Here is a 14,789-nt window from a genome sequence, read left to right as displayed (position 1 = left end):
TTTTGTTTTTTTTAATATTGCATGTCTGAAAATACCTATTCTTGAATCATAATTGACATTTTGGTTGGGTATAGAATTCAAGGTTAACAATTTCTCCCTCAAAATTTGAAGACCTTGTTCTTTTGTCTTCTAGTTTCTAGTACTGTTGTTGACAAACCTGAAGATGCCTTTTGGATATGATGTCACACTTTAATTTTTTTTCCCTGAAAGCTTGTAGGATCTCCCCTTTTCCTCAGTGCTCGGACTAGATCTTGGTTTAGGTCTTCTATTCAATAATTTTGCTGAAATAAAATGGTGTGTATGTGTGAGAATTTGATAATTCTTGCCTTACCCCCTCATCATCCTATGTCCCAGTTTTTCTGATTTTTTTTTCAGGAAAGATTTCTTATTGTTTCCTTCCTGATGACCATCTTTTTGTCTTGTCCTACCTTTTTTTTTTTAAGTTCTTTCTTTCTCATTTTCTCCTTCCTTCCTCTCTGTCCCTGTCTCCATCCCTTTCTTTCTTTGAGACAGTGCAAGTGGGGGAGAGAGAGAGAGAGAGCAAGAGAGAGAATCCCAAGCAGGCTCTGCACTCAGGGCTTAAACCCCCAAAGCTGTGAGGTCATGACCTGAGCTGAAACCAAGAGTTGACCGCTTAACTGACTGAGCCATCCAGGTGCCCCATGTCTTCCTGTCCTACCTTCTGAAAGATTTCCTTGCTTTTATCTACCAACTCTTTCATTGTATTTGCTTATCTTTGGTAAGAATATTTTTATCAGCAAAGGCTCATCCTTATTCTCTGATTATGTCCTTTTAAAAAATGTTTTGAGAGAGAGAACATGTGGGCACACATGTGAATGGGGGAGGGGAAGAAAGGGAGACAGAGGATCCAAAGCAGGTTCTGCACTGACAGCAGAGAGCCCGATGCTCAACTGAGACACACGGGTGCCTCTGATTATGCCTTTCTTATACCAATGTATTCTTGCATCTTGGACCGTGTCTTCTGTTTGAGGGTTTTACCTCTTTATTTTCTTGCATTGTGTGTTTCCTCAGAGTTCCTTTTCATTGGTACGTTGGTTGGCTTGTTTTGGTCTTTCTTATCAGAGGTTTTCTGTACATCAAGTGATCTTGACTATGGTTCACATTTAAAGGTGAGGCACTGGATAAGATTTTATGCTGGTGGGTTTCTTACAGGGTCATTTTGAAGATTCTCCCTATCCCCAACCTAAGCTATAAATAAGTAGGTGTCCTGGGTGTGAGCAGGAAAAGGGGGCTAGGAGCTTCTTGATTCAATGTGTAGACTTCGCGTTTCCATGTTCTCATACTCCTGTCCTCCACTGTGGCTGGTGTCCACATGTCTTTAGTCCACCTGCCTCAGTTTCTGTCTAACCCAGCCCTTCTCAGTGGTGGTTCTGAAGAGAATTACGGCCTGATGCTATTCCACGGAACCACATGAATTCTCTTCTCTGCATCTAGGTGTTAGCTCTGTATTATCTTTGGGACGACTGAGGAAGTGGTGAATCATTCTCAGTAGGGCTGAAGTCTCTCATGGAGCACTGGTCAGGAGAGGCTGTTTGAGAAATAGCCTCCCTTGGGGGCCAGAGGTGGGTGAGCAACCTGGCTCTGTGGCGGAAGGGGAGGGGAGCATGTGTTTGATTACTGTAGTTACCTTAGCGAGTTTCAAAACTAGACAGTGGGTCAAAATGCAATCACTGATTTTGCCTGGACATTAACTGTATAGCTTTGGAACCTGGGCACACTGCAGGTACCACACAGACTGAAGAGTTCGGTGGGCCCTCAGGAAGCCTTCATGGAAGGCTGGTTCCAGGAATGTATTCATAGGAGGAGGGGGCAGCCGCTTCCTGGCTGTGTCACAGTGCCCTCCCATGAGGGCAGGGAAATGTGAATCAGAAACTTCCTCCCGTGGAAATCCCCTTAGTTGGTGATAAGGCTGTGGCAAGAGGTGCGGGGTGTTTCTGTGCCTGCTGCTGAGGTGGCTTAAGCGCCCTAACACCAGCTGGGGTCACTGTGGCCTCTGCTGCTCTCCGCAGGCTCCCAGCTTGTGAAGCCACCCACAGTGACCCCAACACTAGCTGGTTTGGGAGAACATTTGTTGGTTGGGCTCAGCAGGTCCCTTTCAGTAATTTGTGATATATCCAGGGTATCATCATGTGGTGAAATCAGAAGTTTTGGTGCTGGGGCCAAGAATGGTGCTGTTTTGGAGAGCATGACTACTGTGTAGAAAGGAAAGCTGAAAATCTCCCCCCACTCCACCCCTGGGCAGGGGGTCCCCATGGCTCTTATCAGCTCCTGGGTGACCCAAGGGCAGCTTGACCTGTGGCCCCCTTCTGAAGCCGTGAGGCATGCTGCCCCCACACTGTGGTGGCTGCTCTGTGCTGGCCCAAGGCAGTGCCCGTGACTCTTGATGCTTTGGGGACAGCCACCAAGCCCACATCTTCACAGGGGGCCCAGCCCATCGAGTCTCACAGAGGCGCCTGTGGCTGAGCAGTCAAGTCTGAGGTTTTTAATCCTGCATATTTCTCTCCATTTTCCAAATGCCCAGCGGAGGAGCCCTCAGAAGCACCGCAGCCCCCACCGCGAGGGAAGGCCCCACAGGTGCCTGGAAGGCCCTCCCACCCAGGGCCAGTGGAGGCCCCCACGGAGGCCTCTCATCCCAAGCCAACCCCTCTGCCGAGGCCAAGTGCTTCCCCGCTTCCTGAGGAGCCTGGAAAACGTCTGCCCACAGGCCAGCAGCCTGTCCTACCCAAGAGACCCCTGCAGCCACTGCCCCCACCAGCATGGCCACGCTGGACGGGGCTGCCCTTCCTGCCTGGCTCCACTGGGGTCATTATGGAGACTGGAGAGGCCGGGCCTCCAGGGAGGATGGGCGTGTCAGGGCGGGGCCTGCCCCAAGGAGTGGATGGCCAGACGGGGCAGGGACCCATCCCCAGCGCCGAGGGCTTTGCGGGAGCACCAGGTAAGGGCCCTGCGGCTGGACACCTCCAAGTGGCGGGGGTGACACTAGATGGAGGGGTAGCCTGAACCTTAGGGGGTCTGCTGCAGGGTCTTTCCGGGTGCGAGTTCCAAAATCCCTGAAGCACCACGGCTGCCAGGCAGGCAGGGTCAATGCTGGGAACACAAGGAGACACCTTTGCCCTCAGCCGTTCTCTTCCTTTGTTCCTGCTCAGCCACCCCAAGCTGCAGAGATCACAGGGCTCCCCCCACAAACATGCCTTTCCCAGGAGGATACGCATTAGGGATGTTTATACTCCTTGGGGCTGTGCATTTGCCTGTCCATCCATGCTTCCACCCCCTCCCATGCATCCATCAAACACTCATCCAGCCTCACTTTCTTCTCGGATCCCCCCAGCCAGCTTGCCCTGATGGACCTTCTCTGCTCTGTGAGAGGGGGCTAGTGAGGAAGTAGGCACAGTGGGGGTACAGCTGTGCCTGTTTCTGGGAGGGCAGCTTGGGAGGGGCGCTCTTGCTCTAGGTCTAAAGGAGAACAGTGGGAGGAGCCGGGAGAAACAGAGGGGCTCCTGTTTGATGTTCCACTCCCATTTTGTTTTTCAGGATACCCCAGCTCACCTCCTGTGGCCTCCCCAGGTATGTCTGCTGGGAGACCTTGGTGGGAGGCTGGTTCTCCTCGGTGGCCTCTGCCCCTCCTCTGCGTGTCCAGCCTCCTCCCTCTGAGCTATTAGCGTGGGTGGAGGCCCGGCCCAGCTCTTTTGTGCCCACCAGCCGAGGGACAGACCTCTGCTGACGGGACTCAGGCCCCCGCCAAGATTTGCTCCTCAGAGAGGGTCTGAGTGATGCCTGAGACTAGGACTTTTCCCTCATACATCTTCCCAGCCCATGGAGTTGGCGGTGAGGCTCACTGGCTGGGTCTCTGCCTGGTGTGGCTGTGCCTAGCTTCCTGTTCCCCACTCCCTGCCTGCCTCAAGCCCCCGACACTCACACACAGTGTCACACGGTCTCACATGTCCACTCCCAGACAGTGCTTGTCCTGCTGCTCACCGTCCCCACCCCCGAACCGACGAGGACCAGCCTGGCCCTGTGTCCCACAGTGCTTTGCCACCTTAAGGCCAAACAGCACCTTGAGGCTGCCTCTCCAGACTGGCGCAACCTGACCCCTGTGAATACTTCATGTCCTCTCTGCTCCAGGGACTCCAGCGCCTTCTCTGGTGTCTTTCTCTGCGGGGCTCACCCAGAAGCCTTTCCCCAGCGATGGGGGTGTCGTCCTCTTTAACAAAGTGCTGGTAAATGACGGGGACGTGTACAACCCCGACACTGGTGAGTTCTGAGGCGGTGCACGGTCTCCACATGCCAGCGGGCCCTCTGTCCTGTGTGCGGGGTGGGGACGCCACGCCCGAGGTGCCTGAGCAGCTGTGGGTGCCTGAGGGACCAGTTGGCCCCTGTTGCTCCTCCCCTGATTTGTGGAGTTTTAGGTGAAGAAGTTTGCAGCTGCCAGGCTGCGGGGTGGGTGGGTGAATGTGCAGTGACCTTTTCTAGTCATGAGAGCAGCATACCAGTCCTTGGCACTGTTGTTAGGCTCTGCCCACCACTGATTGCGCCCTGGCCCCTCCCCGCTGTCCTCCAAGCCCCGCGGAGGTCTTCTTCCTAAGCATCTATTGTCCCAACACCCTGGGACAGGATGGGGGAGAGCCACCCCTGCCCTGCCTCCTTCAGTGGCTTGTGGCTCATTAACAGAGCCAAAAAGGGTGACAGCACTCCTTCCGGAAGGGACCGGACCTGGTTGCGGGGTCTCCTGCTCTGGAATAGAACTGCTTTAGCTGTGGGCCTGGGTCCTGCCTGCAGCATCTGTCTTGTCGCCCAGATTATCAGTACAATGACAACGGAGGTCACCCTGGGTTCCTGGCTTCCTCCTTCCCGCCACACCTGTGCCTGGGCTTCTGTCCATCTTTGTCCCTGGGGACTGAAGTGAGAGCCTTCCTTCCTGAAAGGCCAGACATGGGCATCTTTTCTCCTCTATAAGGGGAAGGCGTGTCAGGGCCCCACTTCCTGGAGGGAAGCACAGCTCCAGGTGTGGCTGGGGCAGGGTAAAGCAGGACCCAGGGGATTGTGCCGAGGGCCCAGTCACCTTTCCTGAGTAGCTCACAAAGCTGGGGAGGCCCATCTCTGATCACATCAAGTGCCAGCATGCTGCGGTGCCCACAGAAGTCCTCCCTGAGGAAATGCACAGGTGTGAGGGCAGGAGGAGGTCAGGAAGGTTACAAGGAGGCGGATGGAACAGAGTTCCTTGGCAGGCAGAGATTTTAGGCCTCACTCTCGTGTTTGTCCTGCCTGGCCACCATCTAGCTAAATCCCACTGTTCCTAGGACAAGGCTTAGGTTTTAGTGAGCATAAAAGTTACCTACGGAACTTGGGAAAGGAACTCAGGGTCCTCCAGGCCAACTGGAGTCAAGCTCAGGACTCTACAGTTCTCCAGGCTGGGGTGTGGGAAGAGCCTTTGCTTTCAGAGACCTTCACTTTCTCCACAAGCTCAGGTTCCCCCTGGGGCCCTCACCCCATGCTGCCTGGGTGGTGGGGACAGCTTGTCCACCCTGACGGGTCAGGTGACGTTTGCAAGCAGAGATGGTGACTGACATTTCTTTCACATTCTGGGTGACCCCGAGTGAGGCCTCCCCACAGGCAGTCTCTAAGCGGCGTAGGAGGCTGTGCGTTCTGGTGCCTCAGGAAGACTTGTGGAGCTTTATATTACTTGTCATTAAAAGCTGGGGAAGGGAGCAGCAGGGCCTGGCAGTTTCTGACCATTTTTCAGGGCAGTCCACGAGAGTCCTTCTCGGCTCCTGGGCCCTCCATTCTGTCACTCTTGGCCTGTGGTCGGGGTCCATGCCTAGCCCTCCCCACAGCCCATGGGAAGTGGCTGCTCCCACCAACATTTGGTGTAGGCTCTGACCCTTGTGGCTTTGGGGCATCTACAGTTGCTGCTTTGCAAATGGGTCTATCTACCAACCCATGTACCCTTCCTCATGCCATCCCCCTGCCTCCAACCACCACCTCCCCTGCTTCCCCAGGCTCAGAACCTGTGGGCCATTGGCTCAGTGAATGCCTGCTTATTTTTGGCCACAAATGGATGCCACCTGTATACTGATCCCGTTCAGGGGGACTGGCTCTTCCAAGTGAGGAGGGCTGGCTGTGGCCTCTCCCTGGGTTAGTGACAAACTTTATGGGTTCTTTTTGCTCTTGCCTCCTCAGGAGGCAACTCAGCATTTTGTGGATGTTGTGCCCAGCACACAGGTTGTGAGGCTTATTCTAAGTTGGCCCTGGGGTGCTCTCAATGATGGAGGAAACTCCCAAAATGCAACCAGGATCTGGGCAGCTGCTGCTTCCCCACTACACCTTGGGTGAGGTAGGAGCGGACCCTGCGTCTTCATACCTGCGCCATGCACATAGCACTGCTGAAGCTGGTGTGTACCCCATCGCCAGGAATGTTAAAGCAGCTGAACTCTCTTCCAGCAAGGGTGGGTGGTCCTCTCCGTGCTCACCGCATGACAGCATGGGGAAGGTTATTCTGACCGCTGCTCCGGGCGTAGGTGAGAATTCTAGTCATCAGAGCACATCCTGGGGGTTTTGCAAGATTTGTCCTCTCCTGGATGTTCCAAGCAGAAGACAGGGGGTGTCACAGTGTCACAGTGAGGACTGGGCCAGCTAAGGAGTCTGTCATTGGGTGGGTGGAGGGCAGGTGCAAGTACGTCCCCTCAGGGCAACCTATCTTCTAGAGGTTGGGTGACCACCTCTCCCCGTTGGGTCTCCTGGGACAGTCCTGGACAGAGATGGTTAGTTCCCCAAATCTGGGTTAACCAATAACCTGTCACAAAGGTCCTGTGATGGTGTGACAAGTGCCTGCCTTCATCCTCCCAGGGATCTTCACGGCTCCATACGATGGGCGCTACCTGATCACAGCCACCCTCACTCCTGAGAGGGACGCGTACGTGGAAGCTGTCCTGTCGGTCTCCAATGCCAGTGTGGCCCAGCTGCATACAGCCGGCTACAAGAGGGAATTCCTGGAATACCACCGGCCCCAGGGGGCTCTACATACTTGTGGGGGCCCAGGGGCGTTCCACCTCATCGTGCACTTGAAGGCAGGAGATGGCGTCAACATCGTGGTGACTGGGGGCCGCTTGGCTCACACGGACTTTGATGAAATGTACTCCACGTTTAGTGGGGTTTTCTTATATCCTTTCCTTTCGCACCTCTAGGGTGCCTGGGGAAGGGGAAGAAGAAAGATAGTTGTGAGATCTTGGAAGCTTTAATATATGCAGTTTATTATGTATGTAACTGGAGCACTGGTCTAGTTTTCTGCAGACGCCCCAACACCTCCCCCAAGATACAGACCTTACCTGGCTGCTGAGGCCACACACCCGAGAGTTCCCAGGCAGGTGGTGAGGACACATGTGCCTGATGGGGCCACCACCTTCTGTCATTCCGACTGGACATCTGAAGAGCTGGGGCCTCCCCTGCGGCTTCGCTGACAGAGCCTGTGCCGGGCCCGTTGGGTGCTAACCGCAGAGCTTAATCTGCTGCCCAGGACCACATCTTGCTGATGGAGAAGAGCTGCTGGGCTGCAGGGCTGAGAGGCGGCGGGCCGGCAAAGTGGTTCCTATGGACGCAGTCTACATTTACACTGCCTGCAGGAGAGAAGTTCAGATGCACTGAAGTGCCGAGGTGGCACGTGCCACCCCAGAGACCTCAGGTCTCCAGGGTGGGCTGTCCCAGGGCTGGTTGGCACCGCTCACTTGGGCCCATGCCCAGCTGTGAAGGAAGGCACAGGGGGCTTGTGCAGCTCGTGGGGCTCCTTGAATGACATGTACATTTGAAGTGCAAAGACAGGGAGTGTCAATAAAGATGAAAAACCACTTCAGGTTACTCCAGTCTGGTGCCTTATGGACTGAGAGTTGTTGCTGAAAAGCAAACTGCAGAAAGGTAATTTTTTTATGCTTGTAGAAAGTAAGCTTGAATAAATCTCAGCCATATCACTGTTACCCCTCACTATCCAAGCTATATACTTGGGGGTTGACTTTTGCTTGTAAAGACAAACCAGATGTGCTTAGAGGTCAAGGCCCCCCTGTGATCTCTGCAGCTAAAGAGGGGCTCCTCTAGGGGATGCTTAAAATTCACATCTAATCAGCAGCTGGCCGACCCAATGAGATCGCTCACTGCACGGCTCAGCTCACAGCAGATGCAGCTTTACAGACTTGCAGGTTCCCCGGCAACAACAGGCCCAACATAAAACTGATCACACACTGAAAGCTGAGATCATCGGAGAAAAGCAGGCATCTTCCCATGGAGAGCACATTCTGTTCCAGGGAAGCCCAGGCACACTGCTCCTTTATCTGCAGCCACAGAAACCCCTAGGACACAAGACTCTTAGCTTTAGGTGGTCTCTGCTCATCAGGCTGGTAAAATCTTTTGGCCAATCAAGTGCCCCTGGGAGAGGCAAGTCGCCTAGAGTCCCAGGGAAAGTTGTAGATCATAGAAACAAGTTTCCTGGGCCTGAAATCAAGCCACTGGATACTCTTTTTTTTTTAAATTTATTTTTTAATGTTGTTTATTGTATATTTTTGAGCGAGACAGAGCATGAGCGGGGGAAGGGCAGAGAGGGAGACAGAATCCAAAGCAGGCTCCAGGCTCTGAGCTGTCAGCAGAGCCTGATGCAGGGCTCAAACTCATGAACTGTGAGATCATGAGCTGAGCCAAAGTTAGACGCTTACCCGATTCAGCCACCCAGGATACTCTCATATGCTGTAAAAATTCTGTGAGTTTCTAGACCTGCTTGCAAATGAGATGATAGGGTGGCCCCTGGACACTTCAGAAAGGAGCCTTCTTCCTCATCCCCTTCCCCCAGGTAAGCAGAAGTGACCCAAGAATTTCAGGTTTGTGGTTTTAGGACTTTAAAATCTGGATCTCTCTATCCAGGAGTTGGGGGGAGGGGCACTCTCCTTCCCTGTTTCTACAGCTGGGGAATTGGCTAACGGTGGCTGTATCACCGGCCGACCTAGACATGACTCATGGAAAAAAACCCAGTGCAGTGGAGCATTTCAGGAAAACCCAGCTGGCACGTGCACATACTTTAGCCCTCTCTCCCTCACACCTCCCTGTAAAGACCTTAGCGCCAAAGGGGACAAATGCTCAGCAGCTGGAAAGACAGGCCAGACAGAAGGGAGACAGGGACCATTCTTTCTACTCCGTAGATGGTTGTCTAGAGCACCAAAAACTTGGTCCTCTTCTCTCAGTGCAGACTGACTCATTTACCAAAAAAGGTACATTTCAGCTCTCTGTATCCAAGATAGGAAAGATAAATGAAGTCTAATGACAGCAGGTCCTGCATTTACTTCAAGATAAAATAAATGAAAACTCAGAAGTTTCTTCTCAGAACACAGCATCTTTCAAAAAGGAAAAGGCCGTCCTCTGTACTGAGGGAAACCGCAAGGCTGGCCAAGCTCAGGACCCTGGGAGCTCTGGAGCAGTTCCTTCCAGGAGCTGACAGGCTTTAAGCTAGGAACCATGCCCAGGATGCAATCAGGTACCAGAAAATGACTTCTCAAAGGTGCTGTTGCCGAGGAAAAGGTCAGGGCACTTAAACAGAGACAGGACTGGGACCTGCCCCCCCCTCCCCAACATTAACAAATGGCCTCATTTAAATGATTAACCACAAATAAAGAGTGCAAATCAACACCCACTGCATTTGAAATTATTTCCGGGGCGCCTGGGTGGCGCAGTCAGTTAAGCATCCGACTTCAGCCAGGTCACGATCTCGCGGTCCGTGAGTTTGAGCCCCGCGTCGGGCTCTGGGCTGATAGCCTGGAGCCTGTTTCCGATTCTGTGTCTCCCTCTCTCTCTGCCCCTCCCCCGTTCATACTCTCTCTCTGTCCCAAAAAAATAAATAAATAAACGTTGAAATTATTTCCATGGTAGCGCATTGATTCAGCTTTCTCAGTGACCCGATCATCTTTCGAGTGGTCTCACAAGTGATCTGCGGTTTGAAAGAAGGGTTTGCAATCAGGGAGACAGACCCAATCCACGCTTGCAGATCTAAAACATGGCATCGTACATATCCATGTCCACTTTCTAAACAAGTTCCTTTCTCCCCCTACACTGTCCTATCCTCAAGGGAGGGAAAAAGGCTGCACTCTTCAGGGCTGCAGGAAGAAGCCCATGCTTCTCTGCTCCCAGGCACTAGAAGCCGGTTCCTTACAGTCACTCTCCCTCTGAGCGCTTCCTTTCTATTCCCTAAGTACATCCCCAAGACCCTCTGTCCCCTCACCCTGCCCTGCCCTCCTGTCAAGGTGAAGAAGCATGAAATGAATAGCTTTGCCATACTTGAAGGCAGGCTCTCGAGGAGGGCTTTGGGATTCGTATCCAGCGTATGCTGCACCTGAGGGCCAGCAATCTGAGGGGATAAAAAGATATTTAAATAGTATGTGGATGTGGTTTTTGATCCAAGATCACTTGGACTCTCCTAGGCTGATGAAAACATCAGGAGTGCTAAGTGGTACTCACCTTGAGGGAGGGTCTAGTGAAAGGTGGGGTGGCGAAGGCTCGGAGCAGGTCTCCCAGGGGACCCCTGAAGGGTTGAGGGGGCAGCAGTCTAGAGGATGCCAGTGCGGACACACCAGGAATTACATATGTATGAATGAATCATTCTCTGGCAGAACGTACAAAGCCAGAGAGGTTGGTTCCTGTGGGTGTAGCCGCACTTTTGGAGTCAGGTTTTATAAAAATAAGCACCAAAAAGAAGTCCTTTCTGTAGACAAATTTAAGTGTCAGCAAAGATCAAAATGCTAATTTATGGAAATTATCAATTTCTGGCAAGAGTACAGAGAATACGGTTTAAATGTCCTCTGAAGGAAGGAGTCCAATGCACTCAGTTTACGTTTGTTTATTGTTGTAACATTTTGTTTTGAACATCAAACACTGCACCAAAATATGAGCCATTTATCTTAGGATAACTGTCTTTGCCGTGACTGAGTACTGTACTGATGTTTACAAGTAATTTCTGACAACTCAAAAATTGTTAGTGGCATTGCTAATAATCAAATACTTCATCATAGACTGAATGTAATTATTAAATTAAAACAACAAAGTTACCCCCTCCCTTTCTTACCTTCAAAACAAACCAAAAAAACTAGTTTTCACCTGGAAAGAGCACTTACTTTAAACAAAAACTCCATTTTTAACCGGTTTCATTAAACACAGCATGTTCTAAAGCAGAGGAAAACAAGGCTTCCCACAGTAACTTAAAAAGATGATAAAATTTCCTGGAAGAGTTTGTTTTCACCAACTAGCATTTACTAGAAAGCATTTACTTTCTACCTGTTTTTAAAAGGTCTTGCTCACACCTTCAACAATGAAGTCCGAAAGGGCCACACGCAGTCCCTACAGGGCACAGGCACTTTCCAGTCATGTAGCTGTTGTTCCTGGCTGTTCTCCCAGTGATTATCAGCAGCTTTCATTTTAGGACATCACACTAGGAAGTTTTTTCTTTTTCCAGTTGGAAACTATGCAGATGGTTTTAAAGCACAGCAAACACAGTCCTCACACAGGGGGGCTAAGTGTGCAAGCTCCGGGCCTGCACGTGCACTTCCTAATGCCTGCCAGAGATGCAGATGTCGACAACACAACCAGACAAGCTTCTTCAGCACATGGGCATCAAGACAAACACTCAAGTCAGGGTGAACTGGAGAGAGGGAGACGGGCCAAGGCCGTTTCACCAGGGGAGCCTAGAGAACGACTTAGAAAAGCCCGATCAGCTTGCAATCACCCCGTGATACCACCCATCACCGAAAGCAGTGCGAGGCTAACGCTTCATTAACTCACCATCGTAAGGGTCTGTGTACAAACACACTCGAGGGTAACGCTCTTTCACAGAAAGAACAAATGTCATTTGTACCAAATGGCAATGGGTTTCAGCACAAACTTAATACTTTCAGAACACTATAGTGATAGTAATCATCTACTTTCAGCAAGAGGGACTCCTTTTAAATAAGGAAAAAGACTCATGTTAATTAGCAAACGTACCCACTGGATCGATCAATCTGCAGCAACAAAATGACAAAGTCTAGTGCTTATGGACACCGGGGACAGAGGGGTCTGCCACCCTCAGCACACGGCTGGGAGACCCGGGTTCCTGGCCTGGACCTTGACAAAGCCTGTGTGTCCAGAGGGAAGAGCTTATCAAGGGAAAAAAACTGTCTAATCAAAAACTCTTTAAAGGACAACCTGAAAAGCACTACAGAAGGTATAGAAGATTTTCCGTACCGTGCATGTGCAGAGAAGCCCTACTAAAGCTCATGTTCTCCCTCTAAAGCCAACATGGGGGGGGGGACACACTGTGGCGTCTATGAGATCAATAGCGGCACGCTGCTCTGCCAGGATTTTGATTCACTAACTGGGCAGAATTTCATATAAACATAACCTAGTTTGCCTAACCTACTGTACATAAATAAACTCATTAAACAATTAGTCTTTGAACTGTTTAAGGTGGGCAGGTTTGCACTGGAAGAAGCAGGTGTCATTCCTCCTCTGGGAACACGTGCCTCCAGGTTCTGCCACTGAGAACTGCATTCAGGGGACTCTACCATTGTCACCGCATCCAACAGCGCTGGGAGAAACAGCTAAACTCAAAGGACTTCGACTCCCCAATCTGGAAAAATAACTACTCCCATTTCTCCATCTCTAGATCACTATCACTGAGGTGGGGCCAACTAAAATGGGGGGGGGGGAGCGAATGCCACAGTACAAGTATGGGCAAGCGCGGGGGGGTCGGGGGATGGGCAGAGGGAGGGGGACAGGAAACCATCCCCAGCAGGCGCCTGGATCTGCAGCTCCCCTCGCTGCTCTGGAACTCGGCTCACCGCTTCCCTCCCAGCTGAGGCCTGTGTGTGTGTACAGAATCCTCCTCTCCAATAGTTCTCTGGCTTCGAACACTGAGGTGACTGTTGACGCTGAGGCTCCCGGTTCTGGAGGGGCTGATGGGGCAGAACCCTCCCCCGGTGCTGTTCTGAGACTGACATGTCTCATTACAACCAGGCGGAAAAACTGAGCTGCAGGCAGAGCAGAGAAAAGGACTCTTCCAGAACCCCACACAAGTATGTATTTGCATTTCTAAGGCCTCTCTGAAAACAGATCAGTTACTTGTTCAATCTACTTCTGCTGTTGGCAGTACTCTTCCTATAGGCACCAAGCAGGCCCAGCAACACCTGTCTGTCCTGGCTTTGTCCACAGCTGAGAAGACGGTGATCTAAGGGACTTTCCTTCCCCAGAAGCCCACATCTGTGGGGCTGGGACGGTGGCCTGGGCCCCTGTCCAGAGCAGCCCGCCTGAGCAGGTGTCTTGTCTCACCACAGGAGGGAAGGAGGCGCCCACAGAAGAAATGTGCATAGGCGGTGTGAACCAACATCAATCACTAACTGGACCTTTGGCAGCTCAGTGGACCCTGATCCCATAAAGAAAGCCCTGGTTTTAGAGAGAAACGCTCTCAACTGCCCAGTGGAAACGATAACACTTTTACTTTATACATGTTTTGGTCCACTCTTATTTAGCTTCTTTTTTCTTCCTTTTAAATTATTCAGTTAAAGAAGCACCAGCACACACTTGACACAGCGCGTGTATGAGGACGACCAGTGATAGGAGCCCAGGCCTCCAAGGTCAAGTCCGAGTCCTCCCCTGCCCGCTTGCCCAGGGCACTGAGCCACAGCTCTGCCAGGCCTGGGAAGGGGAAGGATGACAGCAGTTCCAACTTCAGGAGCTCTCCCTGTGCCTGCTGGTGCCTGGCTGTCAGCATTGAGTCCCATTCTGCACCTGTGGCTTGGAGGGTAGCCCAGTGTCCTCTGTCCAGCAGAAGTGCTGGTCACCTTCCCTTGCTGCGAGGTGAGTGACGGAGGATCGCCCCTGGAGGTGCCATTTCACGCCAGGTCGTCCAGGTCCACTTTGGGGATCGGGTCTCGCCAGTAGCAGAAGGAGCTGAACTCTGGGCACGGAAAGGCAGAATTCTGTTCCTTATTGAGAAGTGGGAACACGTGCTCCACGAGCTCGCTCAGTCTGTGATACCTAAGAGAAGGGATTGGGGGAAAAACGCACAAAGTGTTACTCTGAAATTGATGTAAGAGCACAGGACTGCACGTCGTGAAGCTAGTTACAGAGATTCCTCAATGCAGTAGGATCTGAGACGGGCATGCATCCCTTCCCAGGACACAGCCTTCCTCTTCGAAGTCTAAAATAGTCAGTGATCCCAGTACAGACACTATTACAGAGAAGGACACACCCAGGCAAAGAGGAAAGCCTCCAACAGACAGGTACACTACTGATATTTCGAGCTGGGCCTGATCCTCAGAATCTCTGTTCCCAACTCCACCCCTGGCTGCCGGGCGGCGGGCTGAGGAGGAGGAGCACACTTACGATGACTTGTTTCCTTTGGTCCTTTCTTGTATTAATTCACCCTTGGGGTTCACGGTGAATATTCTGCAGTCTGGAACTCCAACTTGCGTGTAAGCATAGACATCCTGCAGAAGAAAACATTAAATAAGGTGATTATGAGAGAAGAAATCAGGAGATGCTTCTCTGGTTCCTTGTGAGCCAGAAAAACAGTATGAACACAAGGCTGTCTTGGGAACACGTGGTGCAGGCACAGTGTCCCTCTGCCACTGCTAAAACTGAACTTTAGACAAACTGAAAGAGTGGGGCCAAACCCAAGGGCACTCGGGAGTCAGAAAACTGGGGGTTGACAGACGCCAGGGGCCCTGGAACGGGCGGGAGAGGGGCCCTGCTGCCTGCCAGAGGCCAGGTGG

General features: G+C 51.9%; 2 protein-coding genes across 3 annotated transcripts in view; one reads left to right on the top strand and one right to left on the bottom strand.

The window, feature by feature from the left end:
* The window catches only part of EMILIN2 (elastin microfibril interfacer 2), a 52,920-nt gene extending 45,061 nt beyond the window's left edge, over window positions 1–7,859 (top strand). The window contains exons 5-8 of the mRNA XM_045458786.1: window positions 2,543–2,956; window positions 3,553–3,585; window positions 4,144–4,272; window positions 6,865–7,859. Coding sequence (XP_045314742.1) covers window positions 2,543–2,956; window positions 3,553–3,585; window positions 4,144–4,272; window positions 6,865–7,202 — 914 coding nt within the window. The 3' untranslated portion in view covers window positions 7,203–7,859. The remainder of the gene's footprint in view (window positions 1–2,542; window positions 2,957–3,552; window positions 3,586–4,143; window positions 4,273–6,864) is intronic.
* A 3,007-nt stretch (window positions 7,860–10,866) lies between these two features.
* LPIN2 (lipin 2) overlaps window positions 10,867–14,789 on the bottom strand; it is an 86,183-nt gene continuing 82,260 nt past the window's right edge. For both annotated transcript variants that reach the window (XM_045458788.1, XM_045458787.1), the window contains exons 19-20: window positions 14,401–14,504; window positions 10,867–14,052 (exon numbers count right to left, since the gene is read on the bottom strand). In XM_045458788.1, coding sequence (XP_045314744.1) covers window positions 13,908–14,052; window positions 14,401–14,504 — 249 coding nt within the window. In that variant the 3' untranslated portion in view covers window positions 10,867–13,907. The remainder of the gene's footprint in view (window positions 14,053–14,400; window positions 14,505–14,789) is intronic.

The sequence above is a fragment of the Leopardus geoffroyi genome, chromosome D3 (genome assembly GCF_018350155.1).
Source record: "Leopardus geoffroyi isolate Oge1 chromosome D3, O.geoffroyi_Oge1_pat1.0, whole genome shotgun sequence".
In the NCBI taxonomy this organism is placed as follows: Eukaryota; Metazoa; Chordata; class Mammalia; order Carnivora; family Felidae; genus Leopardus; species Leopardus geoffroyi.
This window is presented reverse-complemented; position numbering and strand designations above follow the sequence as displayed.